Here is a 16,684-nt window from a genome sequence, read left to right on the forward strand (position 1 = left end):
TAGCTAATTTGTTGGGATTATGGTTATCCTTCTCCACCTCAAGGCCTGTAGGCAGGTGACATGACGGTGATCCAGCAAAGCTATTTTAGTCGGAAAAATGGCTTTGTTAGCTGTGCGAGCTGCAGCTGCAATGGAAACATTTAAAGCAGTTCCTGGCTCTGTACGTAGTTCTCTCACATGCTCCTTTATAGGTTTGTTGGATCCTGACCAAGATGTCTGAAAAAAGCTGGTTGTGAAAATGTTCACTTAATGTTGAAATTATGTAGAAGCTGTGGGGCAAAAACACACTGTTGATCACTGGGCTCTTTAGTTTTTTTATCAACTTATAAGAGCCTGCCTAGTTCCTTATGAAAGCCTGGAAGTGTGGGAGCCAACAGAGTGTACTTCAGTTGTTGTTCTCCCATCATCCCTGACTGTAATTCCCGTCATCCCTGACCATTGGCCATGTTGTCTGGCTGGGGCTGATGAGAGTTTGAATCCAGTACACTGGGGAACCCAGCGTGGTGTAGAAGTTAGGGCAGGCATAGGCAAACTTGGCCCTCCAGATGTTTTGAGACTACAGTTCCCATCATCCCCGACCACTGGTCCTGTTAGCTAGGGATGATGGGAGTTGTAGTCCCAAAACAACTGGAGGCCTGAGTTTGCCTATGCCTGAGTTAGGGTGTTGGAATAGGATCTAGGAAACAGAGGTTCAAGTCTCCACTCAGCCATAAAGCTCACTGGGTGACCTTGGGCCAATCACCAACTTTCAGCCTGTCTCACAGCGTTGTTGTGAGGATAACATGGAGCCATGTATGCTACCTTGAACTCCTTGATATAAATGCAGTAATGGAGAACATGATGTTGGCTACCTCTGGTGCAGTCTGCCTCCCATCTCTGGAAAACATAAATGCCAGACAACTTTTCCTTTATCCCTATGGTAGAATTCCTGCCATAACCCTTCAGAATCATAGGTGGAATTATTTGGGGGACGTTAAAGATAGGTGTGCGACCTGATGATCAGCTGATGGGTGAGACACCTCGCCCCTTTGTAATGAGCCAGAACCCCTTCATCCTGTGATCTCACCTCTCAGCAGCCCTGGCATTGCGAATGCTTTCTAGCTGGAACTGAAGTTCTTCCTGCATCTCAGCACTTCGCTCAATGTAGAGCAGCATTTCCCAACCCAGTGCTCTCCGGACATTGTTGGGCTCAAGCTCCTCTTCACCCCAACCAGCATAGCCGGTAGTCTAGCTGCACCAGGAAGCCTGAATGCAGAGTGCTGTTCCCCCTGAAAGTTGTTTTGAAGGTGTCTCCCCTTACAGTGGTACCTCGGGTTACAGATGCTTCAGGTTAAATACGCTTCAGGTTACAGACTCCACTAACCCAGAAATAGTACCTTGGGGTTAAGAACTTTGCTTCAGGATGAGAACAGAAATCGTGCTCTGGCGGCACGGTGGCAGCGGGAGGCCCCATTAGCTAAAGTGGTGCTTCAGGTTAAGAACAGTTTCAGGTTAAGAACGGACCTCCGGAACAAATTAAGTACTTAACCCGAGGTACCACTGTATCTGGGTTTCCCCTGACTTTCCTCATTGCGCAATTGTAGCTGCAAGCAATCTTCCTCCATAATGAAGATTTCTCCTTAAATTTTCAGTATCAGCCTGATAATTGCATTCAGTTAATGTATTTATTGGTAGAGAAACAAGAATCGTTACTGTAGCACTTTGGTTTGCAAGGAAGTGTACTTAAATGGTTTGCCTGGCAGTGTTGCAATGGCTTTATGGTACTTTCTTCTACTTGAAAAGTGTAATAGCTAGAGGGACTATTCTTTCTCTGTTGACTAAGGGAGAAATCCTATTTTGTTTATTTGTTTGCTTATTAAATTTGTATACATAATATGCAAGAAGCTAGCATAAAGCAAGCCAGATTGAAAACTCTGTTCAAGAGCAGGGCTACTGCTGGCTGAGCCTGACAGAGGGAAAGGAAGCCTTTAGAAAAGGATTTGAGTTATCCCATCCTTTTTGCTGGCTTAAGGGTAAAGGTAAAGGACCCCTGGATGGTTAAGTCCAGTCAAAGGTGACTATGGGGTTGTGGCGCTCATCTCGCTTTCAGGCCAAGGGAGCCAGCGTTTGTCCACAGACAGCTTTCTGGTTCATGTGGCCAGCATGACTAAACCACTTCTGGTGCAATGGAACATCGTGACAGAAACTAGAGCGCACGGAAACACCGTTTACCTTCCCGCTGCAGCGGTACCTATTTATCTACTTGCACTGGCGTGCTTTCGAATTGCTACGTTGGCAGGAGCTGGGACAGAGCAATGGGAGCTCACTCCGTTGCAGGGATTCGAACCGATCGGCAAGCCCAAGAGGCTCAGTGGTTTAGACCACAGCGCAACCCACACTGGGTTGCCATGTCATGTGACAAAGCGAATAGGCTTAGGATCCAGCTCTGGCCCCGCCCCCAGAATGCCCCTTCCTTAGGCCCTAGGCTGGCAAAAGGTATGTTGGGTTGGGCCCCGGCAGAGACAGGATGAGACATGCCCTTATTTAAATATACACTCTCCCCAGCTCTCACACACTACGGTCCTTTCACAGTGGCTCGCTATCAAAGTCATAACAAAACACAACACAACACTGTCAATACACACCCTTAAAAAAAAGCTTGAAAACAAAAAACCACAGGAAGCCAGACAGAAACACTGTGACACATAGATCTGCAGTCTTCACACCCGACTAAAATTCAACAAATAGGGATCCAAACCTAACTTTAGCAGGAGGGAGTTCCACAGATGAGGTGCCACAACTGAGAAGGCCCTTTCCTTGGATCACTGCCTGTGGTGGTATCTCAAGGAGCGCCTTCCCAGTAGATCTTAAAGTACAGGCTGGTGGATAATGGGACAGGCGCCCCTACAGGGATCCAAGTCATTCAGGGTACTGTAAGTTATCAACAGGACCTTGAATGGGGCCCAGTACTGTACTGTCAGTCAATGCTGAACCATTGTTACATGGTTCAGAAAAGAAGCATAGCTCCAGCATGGTCAATGGTTCCAGTATTTCATTATTGTGTGTCCCACCCCCTTGTTTTTAGCTGTTCTTATTTTACCTGTAAGCCACCTAGCATTGGGAAATGCTGGTTTTGGACAGAAGCCTTTCAAATCTTAGTCCTTTTTCTGTGATGACATGTTGCTCATTAGCAAGTTGCCCAAATTAACAGAAGCCCTTTAGCTTAAAAATAGCAAGCACTGGAAGTCATGGGTTTCGTCATTGTCAGGATATATATACTACCGATTAAGGACTTCTCACTAGTTCTCTGCAGCTGCAATTTTAAACATGGACTTGCAGGTAAAAGTTATGTCTCTTGCCTCCAGCTTCTTCCCCAAGGCTATATTTTCAGGCTCATTATACAGGTGTAGTTCTTGGTAAAACTTAAGTACCTTTTTGTTTTCTTTTTTTACAATGGCAGCTTTCTGCCAAAGAGCTGCAGCATCTTAAAGGCCTGAGAATATAATTGATGCATATGATTGTACAGTGGTACCTCGGATTACATACACTTCAGGTTGCATACGCTTCAGGTTACAGACTCCGCTAACCCAGAAATAGTACCTCAGGTTAAGAACTTTGCTTCAGGATGAGAACAGAAATCGTGCTCCCGCAGCGCGGCGGCAGCAGGAGACCCCATTAGCTAAAGTGGTGCTTCAGGTTAAGAACAGTTTCAGGTTAAGAACGGACCTCCGGAATGAATTAAGTACTTAACCCAAGGTACCACTGTACATAGGATGGAGATGGTGTGGAGATGCTGCGTAGGATCAGGCCAGCATATGATCTGTTATGGTCGGTCTGTGCAGTGCCCACATTCAACCTATGCAGACACACTTTTTGGGTGGCCTCCTTGTGAGGAAAGCAATGTTAAAATGGAGCAGCCTCTATTTCTTCCAAAGATCTTCTATGAATCCAGTGTTTCTGTGTTTCTTCCTGAAATAACCACATTAGCGGATCAAGTTTCCATCTTGGTGTGGGATATGCAGCTGTCCCATTCTGGATCGAACCTGCAACCTTGGTGTTATCAGCACCCCGCTCTAACCAACTGAGGAAATGGGAGTTTCAACCTCTGGAGAGCCAGAGATTCCTACTTAAACCTTGCATAATTGGTTAGTCGTAAGCTGCTGTGATTTTTTAAAAAATGATAGTACAGTCATACCTTGGTTTTCAAACAACTTAGTTCTTGAATATTTTGGCTCCCGAACGCTGCAAACCTGGAAGTGAGTGTTCCAGTTTGCGAACTATTTTTGGAAGCCAAACGTCCGACGGGGCTTTCCAACATTTTGGAAGTCAAACAGACTTCCGGAACGGATTCCATTTGACTTCCAAGGTACAGCTGTATATAAATATTGTAAATAAAACAACATTTTAAGGGCAAAACAGAAGAGATATTTTCTTGTCTCAGACGGAATGCCATTTGTTTTGTTCAGTTTTGGGCCAGCAGAGCAAAGCGATTGCAATTACATAAACCTGAGCATTTTAAAAGGACGCTCAAGTAAAAAGGGCTGAGAGCAAGAAGTCATCAGTTCCTGGCTTCTCTTCTGTGAAAAATGATTATACAAATGGCCACAATACCCATATACATTTCTTTTCCTAAGCAGATTTTATCCTCCTGCAGCCTAGTTTTAAAGTAATTGCTCAGGAGAGAACTTTCAGTAATTTCAGCCGGTCTTTTCCCTGGCTAATGACTATAGGCAGGACTGTCCTAAATATCTGTAATCAGGAATAATGAGTAAACTCTATTATTGATTATGTGATCCTAAGACTGACATTTATATAAAACCATACTCTTCTTTCTGGGAACAGTATGCCATTTTTGGCAGTATAGGAATAAATCTGGAAAAAACAACCGTAATTAGTTCAGATTTCCTTTTAAATCTGGCTCCTAGGCTATTTTTTCTAGGGAAAGAGAATTGATACAGATTCACCAGGGGTTAGTGAAATTGGTAACAATTATTCCAGTGTATCTATTGTTTTGCTGTCAGACGCAAGATTCACAAAGCCCTACTCAACTTGGAGCCAAAAGTACCTTGAAGACCACCAGATTACTTATACAGTGGTACCTTGGGTTACATACGCTTCAGGTTACATACGCTTCAGGTTACATACGCTTCAGGTTACAGACTCCGCTAACCCAGAAATAGTACCTCAGGTTAAGAACTTTGCTTCAGGATGAGAACAGAAATCGTGCTCCGGAGGCACGGCAGCAGCAGGAGGCCCCATTAGCTAAAGTGGTGCTTCAGGTTGAGAACAGTTTCAGGTTAAGTACGGACCTCCGGAATGAATTAAGTACTTAACCTGAGGTACCACTGTACTCTGCTTTGATCACTGAAGCCTTCAGATGGGGCACATTTTGTGCCCCCGCCCCTTAGATTTAACAGCCCTTTACCAGGGACCAAGACTTCTGTGTGGGCAGACCCTGCTCTGTGGAACTCCTTGCCCCATGATCTTTGTTTGACAGGAGTCACCTCTGCTTTCTTTCAAACGTCTTTTAAAAACTGTTCAATCAGGTCTTCAGAATCTTTTTTTTTTTTAACCAACTAATTTTTAATGATATGTTCTTTTCGCTTTGGCTATTTGGGCGTATTTTGTTTTTAATCTCACTCCTTGCCTTGTTATAATTTCTACAGGAGTGTGGCTTATAAATATTTAAATAACTATATGTATGTGACTAAGTAAAACATACTGTAAAGGAGGATCCGTTGAAATCAATGGACTTAAGACTGCATTCAAGTAGCATTTCATTCAGTTTTCATGATGATCCCTTACCTAATCATTTCCACATTTCATGTGATCTTTCTCCACATGTAAAAAAGCCACTTCTGGAACACTAGTGGAATATTTAGCATAAGTTTAAGTGCTCGTTTCCGTATTGCTTCAAACAGTTGCACAAGCTGGCTATACTTAATTGTTATTCATGGTTGCTTGAGAACATAATCATTGAACTTGTGGTTGCAGGCCCTGCTGAAGCTGGATTGCCAAGGACTACTTGCACGCATCACGCAAGACACAGTCATTTTTACGTCTGCTGTGAAGCTTGGGAAAGGCTGGAGAGAGCTGGCAGAAAAATTAGCACGACTCACAAAGCAACAAATCGAAGCTTATGAAACTCCCCACCGGGGCACGAATGGAGATGTCCCTCCCGAGGTAAAACTTCTCTCACTTTCTTTCACTGTGCTCTTTTGCCACCAAAGCTTTTTAGGTTGAATACAGACCATTGTTTTTATAAGTGACGTATAAAATGGCATTGCTTGCCATGGGATGTATGTGTACAAATTCCTTTTGTGAATCATAGAATCATAGAGTTGGAAGAGACCACAAGGGCCATCGAGTCCAACCCCCTGTGCCACCATTGCTTCTAGTCAAACAGGTTGCATAGTTTTTCTGAGCACAATTCAAAGTGTTGGTGCTGACCTTTAAAGCCCTAAATGGCTTCGGCCCAGTATAATCGGAGGAGCGTCTCCAACCCCATTATTCAGCTCGGATACTGAGGTCCAGCTCCGTGGACCTTCTAGTAGTTCCCTGACTGCGAGAAGTGAAGTTACAGGGAACCAGGCAGAGGGCCTTCTTGGTAGTGGCACCCGCCCTGTGGAATGCCCTCCCATCAGATGTCAAAGAGATAAGTAACCATACAACCTTTAGAAGACATCTAAAGGCAGCCCTGCTCAGGGAAGTTTCTAATGCTTGATGTTTTATCATGTTTTTAATATTAATATTGTAATATTTTATTATAATATTATAATATGTTGGGGGAACCCATCTGGAGGGGGGGTATAAATAATAAATTATTATTACTATTATTATTTCTTAAATGATATAATACCCATCAAACATGGTGAAAACAGAATTGGTATATACACTCTTGAAACTGTCTCTCTTCAGTCCTAAACATCTCTCTCTCTCTCTCTCTCTCTCTCTCTCTCTCTCTCTGTCTTACTGTTATGTGTCCAAACTTTCAACTCTAATAATTCTTGTCTGTGTTATAATAGCATGACACAAAAATTGCTCAAAGCCATTTCTTAAAGCCCACCCAAAGAGACGAGGCTCATCAAGTTGATGGAGACCAAATATTGAATTAAACATTTAAATGGCTGCTCTAGAAAATTTAAATGGAGACATCCTGAGGGTGTAAGTGTATAAAGATTCATTCTGCAATGCAAAGTACCTAAGCCTGCAGTCCTGTGCATATTTTATTTAGGATATATTATTTAGGATTATATTTTATTTAGATAAGGTACACTGAGCTCTGCTGAGTTCTGAGTAAACGTGTTTTGGATTGTTCCGCATCTGTCAATGAAGCTATATAAAAATTTCCATTAACATTGGCCTTTATCAGCAGATGATTTTGGCTTGGTATCCCAATCAAAGGTTGGGATGAAAATGTGTAGATATTGTTGGAGGACAATGACAGCTAAACTAACAAGTCACATGAACGTACAGCGGTACCTCGGGTTACAGGTGCTTCAGGTTACAGACTCTGCTAACCCAGAAATAGTACCTTGGGTTAAGAACGGCGGCGGCGTGGTGGCAGCAGGAGGCCCCATTAGCTAAAGTGGTACCTCAGGTTAAGAACAGTTTCAGGTTAAGAATGAACCTCCAGAACGAATTAAGTTCTTAACCCGAGGCACCACTGTATAATGCAGTGAATAATCCAAACAGGAAGCAATGCAAAACTTTGAGCATTTCAGTATACTTTGGCTTTCAAATTTTTGTCTGTATGTTGCTCAGCATACCCACTACAACCCACTAGTTCCCATAATAGAAAAGAGGTCAGAATATTATTCACCGTGTTTTTTGAATCTATTTCTTTTGGCTTGTATTTAATTTTGATTGTTGTCCACTTTGGCTTGTTCTTTGAGTTACCAGATTTTTCATGTAGTTCTCTGATATGCGACTTGGACTTGCACATAAATAAGACAAAATAATAAATCCTATAAGCAAAGATAATCTAGGTGAAATCTTGCATAAAGTACTGTTTGTCAAAAAGGGGGGAAAAGGTACTTGATTTTGCAGTGGTCGTATCCTCCTCTCTCTTTTTCTTATGGTTATGTTTTTATTTGGAATCATTCATCATGAGCAGCCTTAGAAATCTTGTATCAGCTGCCACAGTGATATTAAGCTGTCAAGTTAGAAGTTAAATGAAATATTCACAACAACCAAATAGCTGCCTCTTTGTCTGTCAGCATGCAGCGTGCAGGAATTTGATAACTCTGTGCGCAGTGTTTTCATTTTTCCTGTGTTTATTTATAGCTTGGTCTTTCCCAAAGGAGGGTCAGGTTCTGTAATAGCACTTCTTTCCTTATTCAGTTCTTACAGCAGCCTTGTGTGGCAGATCCCACTTTGCAGACGAGATACTCACTCTGACATTTTTTAATTTTTGTATTAGTTTCACCTGTAGGCTGCTTTCCCACATAAATGTGGCCAAAGCGGCTCGCAGTGCTGCAAAAATAAAATAAAATAAAATGCATATTATTACAATAATAGTTTAATGTGCATTGATTTCAAAACATACATAGTATGATAATCCAGCACACAGTGCTTTAAAAGAGTCTCATCCTCCATGAATACTGTCTTCTAACTCCACTGATGGAGGCCTTATAGCCCTGAATACCAGTTGCAGGGAATCACAAGTGAACAGAGTGCTGTTCTCTCTTGGGTCCTCCTTGAAGGCTTCCCAGAGGCATAGCCACTGTGAGAATGAGATGCTGGACTAGATAGAATGTTGGCCTGATCTAGCAACACTATTCATTTGTTCCTAGATAATTCATTTTTATATTACTATGAATGAATTAAATTTGTATACTCGCCCCCCCTTCATCTGTAGAACTCAGGGCAGTTCACAACATAAATCTGCTTCACAGCAGATGACGATTCCACCTAGCTGGGGCTTCTTCTGCAGCCAATCAGGGCTGGGTGGAGTGTCCACCAATCAGGAGGGAGTGGACAGTTAAATGCTCCATTTGAGCTTAGCTTGGTCATGGCTAGAGATTAGCTGGGCATTGGAGCGGTTTGCTAGGCACGGCAGCCCCAATTATTTCTCTGAGGGCAAGGATAAAATTCTAAAATGGGCCTGAAAGTGTTTTCTTGGTTTAGGTAGGAGAACAAAAAGCCATTCTGGGAGGAATCAGCTTAATTAGAAACCGGTTTAAAGTCCAATTTTAAATAAAGTTCTTAATTACTTCTGTAAAAGGTTTTTGGCTTATCAGCTTAACCATCAAGCTTAAACCCTCATCATTGTGTTTAAATTAAATTCCAGTTTTGTTTCCAACATGGCTCATCCTTACTTTGATCCTCTGGGTGAGAGAAAAGTGGTCACAGGTTTTTCCTTTCACATTATTAAGCGTCCTTGCTCCTGGATATTAGCAGTTGCTACCACATACAGAGAATCTCAGACCTCAACAGGTTGTTTTAAAGCACCCCAAACTCTGTCACGTTCCCTATCTTTATTGAGGAAGTTTACCACAACCATGCCTTCCAACACTCCAATGTCTTTACGGTTCCTGCTTGCCGGTTACACCTGGAGTAGCCAAACTGGTTCCCTCCTGTTGCTGTTGGACTCCATCTCCCATCATCCCCAGCTAGCAGGTATCATGGTTAGTGCTGATGGGACCTGTAGTCCACCTGAGGGCACAGTGCTGGCTACTACTGTGCTGCACAGCAGTACATAACACTGGCCAGGTTTGAGGCATAGCAGGGCAAATTTCCCTTCTGCCTTGGTAAGCCCCATAAGCTTAGCAGGCAGCACTGGAACAGCAGGAGTTTCTTTTGGACAGGTTTCTCATGCAAGCAAATCTGATCTTGAGCATCGTTCATGTAGTAAGCAGAAAAATACAAATTCAGGTTCTTCATTCAGGTTTTCCAAACATCGCTAGCTGTGATCACTAGCTCACAAGCATTCTGAGACTTTAAAAATAGCACTTGCTTATTCAGTCAATCTATATGAGCGGACACTCCTATTACACGACTTCTTGCCATTCTGCATCTCCTAATTGCTGTTAAGTAAAACAGTGGTAAGAATGAATTGCACTCCACCCTGTCTCAAGTTCTTGACTTTCATGGGCCAGGCTGAGTTTGCAGAACTGACATCTAGGAAGTCCCCTTTGTCTCTCTTTAATTTGCAAATTGAGCTTAATTGAGAACATTTGATCCCAAAGCTGCAGGTTCAAGGTTATTTTCACAGTATCTATCTGCATTTTGAGAGCTTGACAGTAAGACTGGCGTTCTGGCTTCTTTACTGTCAGTGCTAAACTTACTCTCCATCTGTGGTTTTCAGATTTACTTTAAGGTGGTATGTTTTTAAAATAGAAGTTTCTGATGGAGCATCATTTTAAAAAATGACTTCCATAATTATCCATTGTTTTCTGCTGTTCTGATTTGCCAGTGTTTATGTTTGAAATTTTTAAACATAAATGACCCCCTCCAAGAATAATACAGCTTTCTGTTTGCCTTTTTGCTATCTTCTGTGCTCATTTTGTTTTGTTTTTTACTTTGCTGTTGCATCTTCCAGTAGACACCTACAAAACGGGAATAAAATTAATTTCCACTAGGAATTCCTAAAAGTTTTGTCTGTGCAAGGCTGCCGTGACCCAGTGCTCATTATGAATAACTGCTAATTCCTAAAATTGTTCTTCCCTATTATCAAAGATAATTTCTGGGTTGCCAGAGCTTGTGATGTCCTATGTTTTTAGTGTTGCTAAAAAGTAGTAGCAAGCCCCCTCAACTGGTTCCTGTACTTTACGTGAGATACATGTTGAGAAGTTTAAAGTACTCCTTTGCATGAGTCAGAATGTTGATCTTTTTAGCCCAGTAATGTTACTGCCTCCCAAGTTCTTCCTTGATGAGATCTTATCTAGAGATACTTGTGGGTGAACTTGGGACCTTATTATCGCTCTCCTTTCCAGTTCAGCTTCTTTTAAATTTTCCACAAGGAGTGATGACCTACTTTGGGAAACTGCACTAGAATTTGAGCTGCTCGAGTAAAATGTTAAGATTCATTGATCAATGACCATATTTGGAGTTTAGAAAATTAGCTGCTCAGCGATCCAGGTCCAACTCAGGGGGATTTCATGATCGATTCCATTTCATTAATTTCATCATTGAGTACAATTTAATTTAAAGCATTTTTATCCCTCTTTTTCCGTTAAAATGTTCAAGATAGCTTACAATTTTTTTTAAAAAAAAGCAGAACAGTTAACGAGACCCGCAAAAAAACCACACCAGATCAAATATACCATATTTTTTGCTCTATAAGACTCACTCCCCCCCAAAAAAGTAAGGGGAAATGTGTGTGTGTGTTATGGAGCAAATGCAGGCTGCGCAGCTATCCCAGAAGCCAGAACAGCAAGAGGGATTGCTGCTTTCACTGCGCAGCAATCCCTCTTGCTGTTCTGGCTTCTGAGATTCAGAATATTTTTTTTCTTGTTTTCCTCCTCCAAAAACTAGGTGTGTCTTGTGGTCTGGTGCGTCTTTTAGAGCAAAAAATACAGTAAATGCTTTACACAGCATTCAAAGTTTGTCTCTTGCCAGACATATTCTGCACCTGGCTACCAGCAACTTGCGACCAAGTGAAGATGCCTGAGCGCTTGATTTCTCCACCACCTGGGTCTTGACTGTTTTCACACACCAACAGCAAAGCCTGTAGAATTCTATCCATGATATTTCATCTGCATGATCTGAACAAATTTCAGGAACCAGAAAGTTGTATTGCAAAATACAACTTTCGAGCTGTCCAGCCTCCAAATGGCAACTAGGAATTCTGTTTTGGTGATTGTAACCTTGGTTTAAGGAGCCATTTGGTGCCTAGCTTATATATCTGAATTTATAACACTGCCTTTACATTAATCGACTTAAAATATAATGGCAAGCAGCTTAAATTATAAAAGAGGAGCCTAAAAAACAAACAAACAGACCACAAATTTAATAACTTCATAATATATGACGTTCACACAAAATGTTTTTCAAGACAGAAGCAAGGATAAAATAGCCTCCCAACCATAAAGCTCCTAATCTGAGGCAAAAGGCTACCAGAGAGAGGAAGAAACTAATTTTGTGATGTGTAAAAGCAAAATGCTAACGAGAGAGTGGAGAATGGGATGTGGGGACTAGGTTCATCAGCAGAATCTTTTGGAGGGGATCTCAACTTAGAACAGAAATCCAACCAACCATAAATGTTATCTCCAGATATTCATCTGCTTTCTGAATGCCCCTCAGACCCAAACAGTCCTTATAAAAAGAGGAAGAAAGAATTGTCTTGGGGCTGATGATTTCATTAGGGATTTAATGACTGGTAAAAATGAATCCATTAATTCCTTTCAACATGCTGGGGGTGGGGGGTGGAGATACTTTTTTTTAAAAAAAGTTACCTACTTAATGATATGAGGACATGTTTGTTTAGAGTTGACTGTATGTTTAGAGTTATAGTAATACAGTGGTACCTCAGGTTACATACGCTTCAGATTACATATGCTTCAGGTTACAGACTCCGCTAACACAGAAATAGTGCTTCAGGTTAAGAAATTTGCTTCAGGATGAGAACAGAAATTATGCTCCGGTAGCATGGCAGCAGCAGGAGGCTCCATTAGCTAAAGTGGTTCTTCAGGTTAAGAACAGTTTCAGGTTAAGAACGGACCTCCGGAACGAATTAAGTACTTAACCAGAGGTACCACTATATGATAATAAGTATGGGGTATGAATGAGAATAGTTAACTGGGGTATGGCTAAGTTATTACTGTTTAAAGCTGGTGACTTTAATGTTATTGTTCCTGCCTATGGATTTTAAAGGGTTATGTATTTTACCATGAATCTGTATTTCAAAATATAGTAAGCCACTTTGCTTTTTGTGGAATGCCCTCCCCAGGGAGGTTTGTTGGGTGCCTCCATGATATATTTTTAAGTGCCAGGCAGCAAGATGTAAATGATAATAATTGATCCCCGGTATGTTTTCAACTTCAGATGATGTGGAAACCAGCGTATGATTTCCTGTACACCTGGGGAGCTCACTATGGAGACAGTTACAGAGATATGTTGCAAGACCTGCAGTCTGCACTGGACAAAATGAAGAATCCTGTGACCAAACAGTGGCGAGAATTAACCGGAGCTCTGATTCTAGTCAACTGCATGGAGGTTCTCCAGGCAAGTGCTTTCTCTAAGATGGATGAAGACTAGAAGTCATCTAATTTAGAAAGGCGCCGTGGAAATTATCTTCCTGAAACACAAAGCAGTTAAATGAGAGCATTTGCATCAAGAACCGTTTAGCTCCTCTGCCTGTGAAAATTATGCCTATTGCTTCTGGCTTTTATGGGCTTAAGCTTTTTTAAATGAAAAAATCAAGTCATTTATTTTTCAAGCAGGACCAGTTTTCCCTTGCTTTCCTTCATACCTGTGTCCCTACAACAACATGTCTCGAAAGGTATTCGTGTACAGCTGTCGGAAGCTGAACAGCCTTGCAGTGGGCTACACATTTTGGGGGGAAGTTTAGCACAGGAGGAATTTGAGCTGGGCAGCATAGTTACATTACTTATTCAGAGCGTTTTACCTAGAAATTGTTCCCTATGCCTGCTATTGTCATTCCTGAGAGAACCAGTTAGGGAAACTTTGTGCACTCCTGTGAATACATGGTTGCTCTGAGGTAATTGGGAAAGCTGTTTCATCACATGTAGAAGGTAAATATATCCTCGATTACTTTACTACAGTAGCACCTCAGCTTACGTTACCCTTGAGTAATGTAAACTTCGACTTGCGAAAGTGGCAAACCCGGAAGTGTTTTGCCACACGCACATGCGCAGAAGCGCTCTACTGCACCGTGTGCATGCGCAGAAGCAGTCTGCCGCCACTCGCACACATGTGCAGAAGCAGTTCCTCTGGTTATGGAAACCTCGGGATCCAACCAGAGCTCTGGAACGGACCCCACCCGCAACCAGAGATACTACTGTATTCATTGGGTGTTTGGATTCTAGTGGAAAAGGACTGTCTGAAGGTCTCTCTGCCAGGTATCTGTATTATTGACCCATGTTTCTTCATGAAAAAGTGGTCTGTCCCCTTTGTGGATGTCTTGTGGTATTCATTTCCCCCAGCGCACCAGCCTTATCTCTCATCCCCAGGTAATGGGTACCCCACCTCCATCTGGCTGTGACCTTGCCTTCTTATTTGGCTCTAAAGCAGATCCAGAATTGACATTCTGTGACAGTGGTGACATATTCGTAGGGTCAGTTCTTTGCTCATTTCTCCACTCCTCAGGGCAAATGAAATGTACGGTCAGCGCATGATTGTTATGGAAACTTCCCACTGGCATAGGAACCACAAAGCAATCTGCTCTGCTGCTGTCATAGTTTCCGAACTTGTATCCATAACATGGTGGTTCCAACATCCACTTCCGACTATCAGGCTCTGCTTGATACCCTTTACATCATGATGACAAATGAAACTGTTTTTAATGATTAAAAAAAAAAGTTGTCTGCATCCACCCAGGTACGTCCAAAGATAGATATTATTGTTGCACCATTGCATGTGTCAAACGTTTAATGTACAGATACAATTTATTCACATTTTTTTAACCTGCTGTGTTTTATTTGTGTGGGCTCTTAAGTTGGGCAGTCCTAGCTTACAAGGGCCAATGGCAGCTGTTGAATCTCTGACTGCCCTGTTAGCCACTACCTCTTCTGTTTTTTGTTTTTTTTTTAATTCAAGAGGTACACAGCAGGGCATTATGGACCAAATGTATTTGCCATTATTATAGGTTTGTGTGTTCTTTGATAAAAAACCTGTTCCACTTTTTGTTTCACTGTAGTAAGAGTATTTTTTTTGGGGGGGGGGTATGCATTGAGAACATGTGTGGATAAGATGGCCACAGGCAATCATTAGTTTCTCACTACCTGTGGATGTCTATAAAAAGAGACTTGAGAAAAACAAATAGGCTCTAAACCTCAGTGCCATTTGTGCCTTGACAATCTTACCACGATCTCAGCAAAAATCTTAGTAGTGTGAATTAATGTTGCAAGAAATGTGGCAGTTAATCACACCTAATAGTTCTAATATGTCACACCCAAAACTGCAAAGAGAGAAAAATTAAGAGTTCATTTTATTTAGTGGGGGGCTCTCTGCATAGGCCCTGTTCAGACATAGCAATCTCAGACCATTACACCGTGGTTTATCAGCCAATGAAAAGCCTGTGCCTGTGTGGTTGCTCTTTGAATCTCCGCTCCCCTCATGGTCCTGGCTTTGTAGTTTAAGATCACGGCTTCTTTGAACCACAGTTTCCTATTACATCTGGTCTCGGAATTGCTGATTTAATCTCTGCTTGTCATGGTTATCAAATCACAGTTTCCTGGTGCAGATGTATCTGGAAACTATGGTTTAGATCAGCCAAGCATGAAGAGAAGGATAGGGAGGGAGTGTACAGGTTAATGGCTCATTCTCATACTGGTGAGCCATGGTTTGTGGGACCAAGATTGCTGGTTGAAGCTTGCCCATAAAAGTCAACAATTCAGCCACTAAGACTGTTACTCTATGGTAAGGTTATAGGACATGATTATATGCTCAGTTACTGAAATCCAGTGTCTTGTGTTCATGAAGTTCCCTGAATCTAGGGAGCTGGATTCCTTGACAGTAAAACAGATGTAGCTTTGTATTGGGGCATTGTGATTGGACTCCCTCACACATTAATAGATTCCTTTGTGGAGGGTTCCACCTCCATTTAGGATGCAGGCATAAGCAGCCAACATAGGAACATGGTACTCTGTGAAGTGGCTGCAAGTGATACTTTCTTATATGATATTGGAAATAGTCCTGTCAATGCCCGAAGAAAAGACTATGGCTTGACAAAATCTTAACAGAGGTTACTGTTCCAGACCCTACTTCAGCAAGCATGTTGAAGAACAGAAGGAGGTGTTTGGTACCTAATGAAGCAAAATAGGATGAAGGGTATTCTCACCTCCTGTCTGCATTTACTATGCATTTCCATGTATGTGTACTCAGAAGTGAGTTCTGCTGTTCCCAGAGGTAGGATTGCACAAGACTGTCGTCTTCCTTTGGATAGGGGTTGGGGAGTTACCATCATTCTTAAAGGGACTGGGTTTCATTTGGTCTTCCTGCTTTTTTATATGAGCATTGCTAAATTTTATTTTGCTTGACCGAAAATACAAAGGCCTGATGTGAAGAATTCTAATGGTCTTTGTATAACAGATGAGGAAAATTGCCAACATTTTGATTTTATGGAAGGGATTCCAGATATAGCTTCAGGTTTTTGACTACAAGGGCACCTTAAGCAAGGAAACGAGGGGCTGAGCCAATCCTCTACGAAGGCAGCTCGTATTCTGTTTATTTTCAAAGTGCAGTTTTTGGAACTGATGTTGTAATGTTATTTTCTGATATATTGGTTTAATACTTTATTTAAAAAATATATAAGTTTTGTGTATTTTGATTAAACTGACTGTTTTAATTCTGATTTGGGACATGCCACATCTGTCACAAGTGCAAAATCTCCACCACTGGACCTGCCATTGTATTATTGTTTTTATTTATTAAATTTGTATACCGCCCTTCATCCGAAGATGAACCAGGGTGATTCACGGCAGAAAAATACAAAAGGAGAATACAAAACACAAAACAAAACAAAAACCAATAGCAAGAAAATGTAATAGCAAGAGGGAAAACATCCAACCTGTATTAGATA

At 41.8% G+C, this 16,684-nt stretch overlaps 1 protein-coding gene across 1 annotated transcript in view; it reads left to right on the forward strand.

The window, feature by feature from the left end:
* Positions 1-16,456, forward strand: part of MACC1 (MET transcriptional regulator MACC1) — a 29,650-nt gene extending 13,194 nt beyond the window's left edge. The window contains exons 4-5 of the mRNA XM_082193911.1: positions 5,974-6,162; positions 12,967-16,456. Coding sequence (XP_082050037.1) covers positions 5,974-6,162; positions 12,967-13,179 — 402 coding nt within the window. The 3' untranslated portion in view covers positions 13,180-16,456. The remainder of the gene's footprint in view (positions 1-5,973; positions 6,163-12,966) is intronic.
* Positions 16,457-16,684: the final 228 nt, after the last annotated feature.

The sequence above is a fragment of the Podarcis vaucheri genome (assembly GCF_965113315.1).
Source record: "Podarcis vaucheri genome assembly, chromosome: 12".
In the NCBI taxonomy this organism is placed as follows: Eukaryota; Metazoa; Chordata; class Lepidosauria; order Squamata; family Lacertidae; genus Podarcis; species Podarcis vaucheri.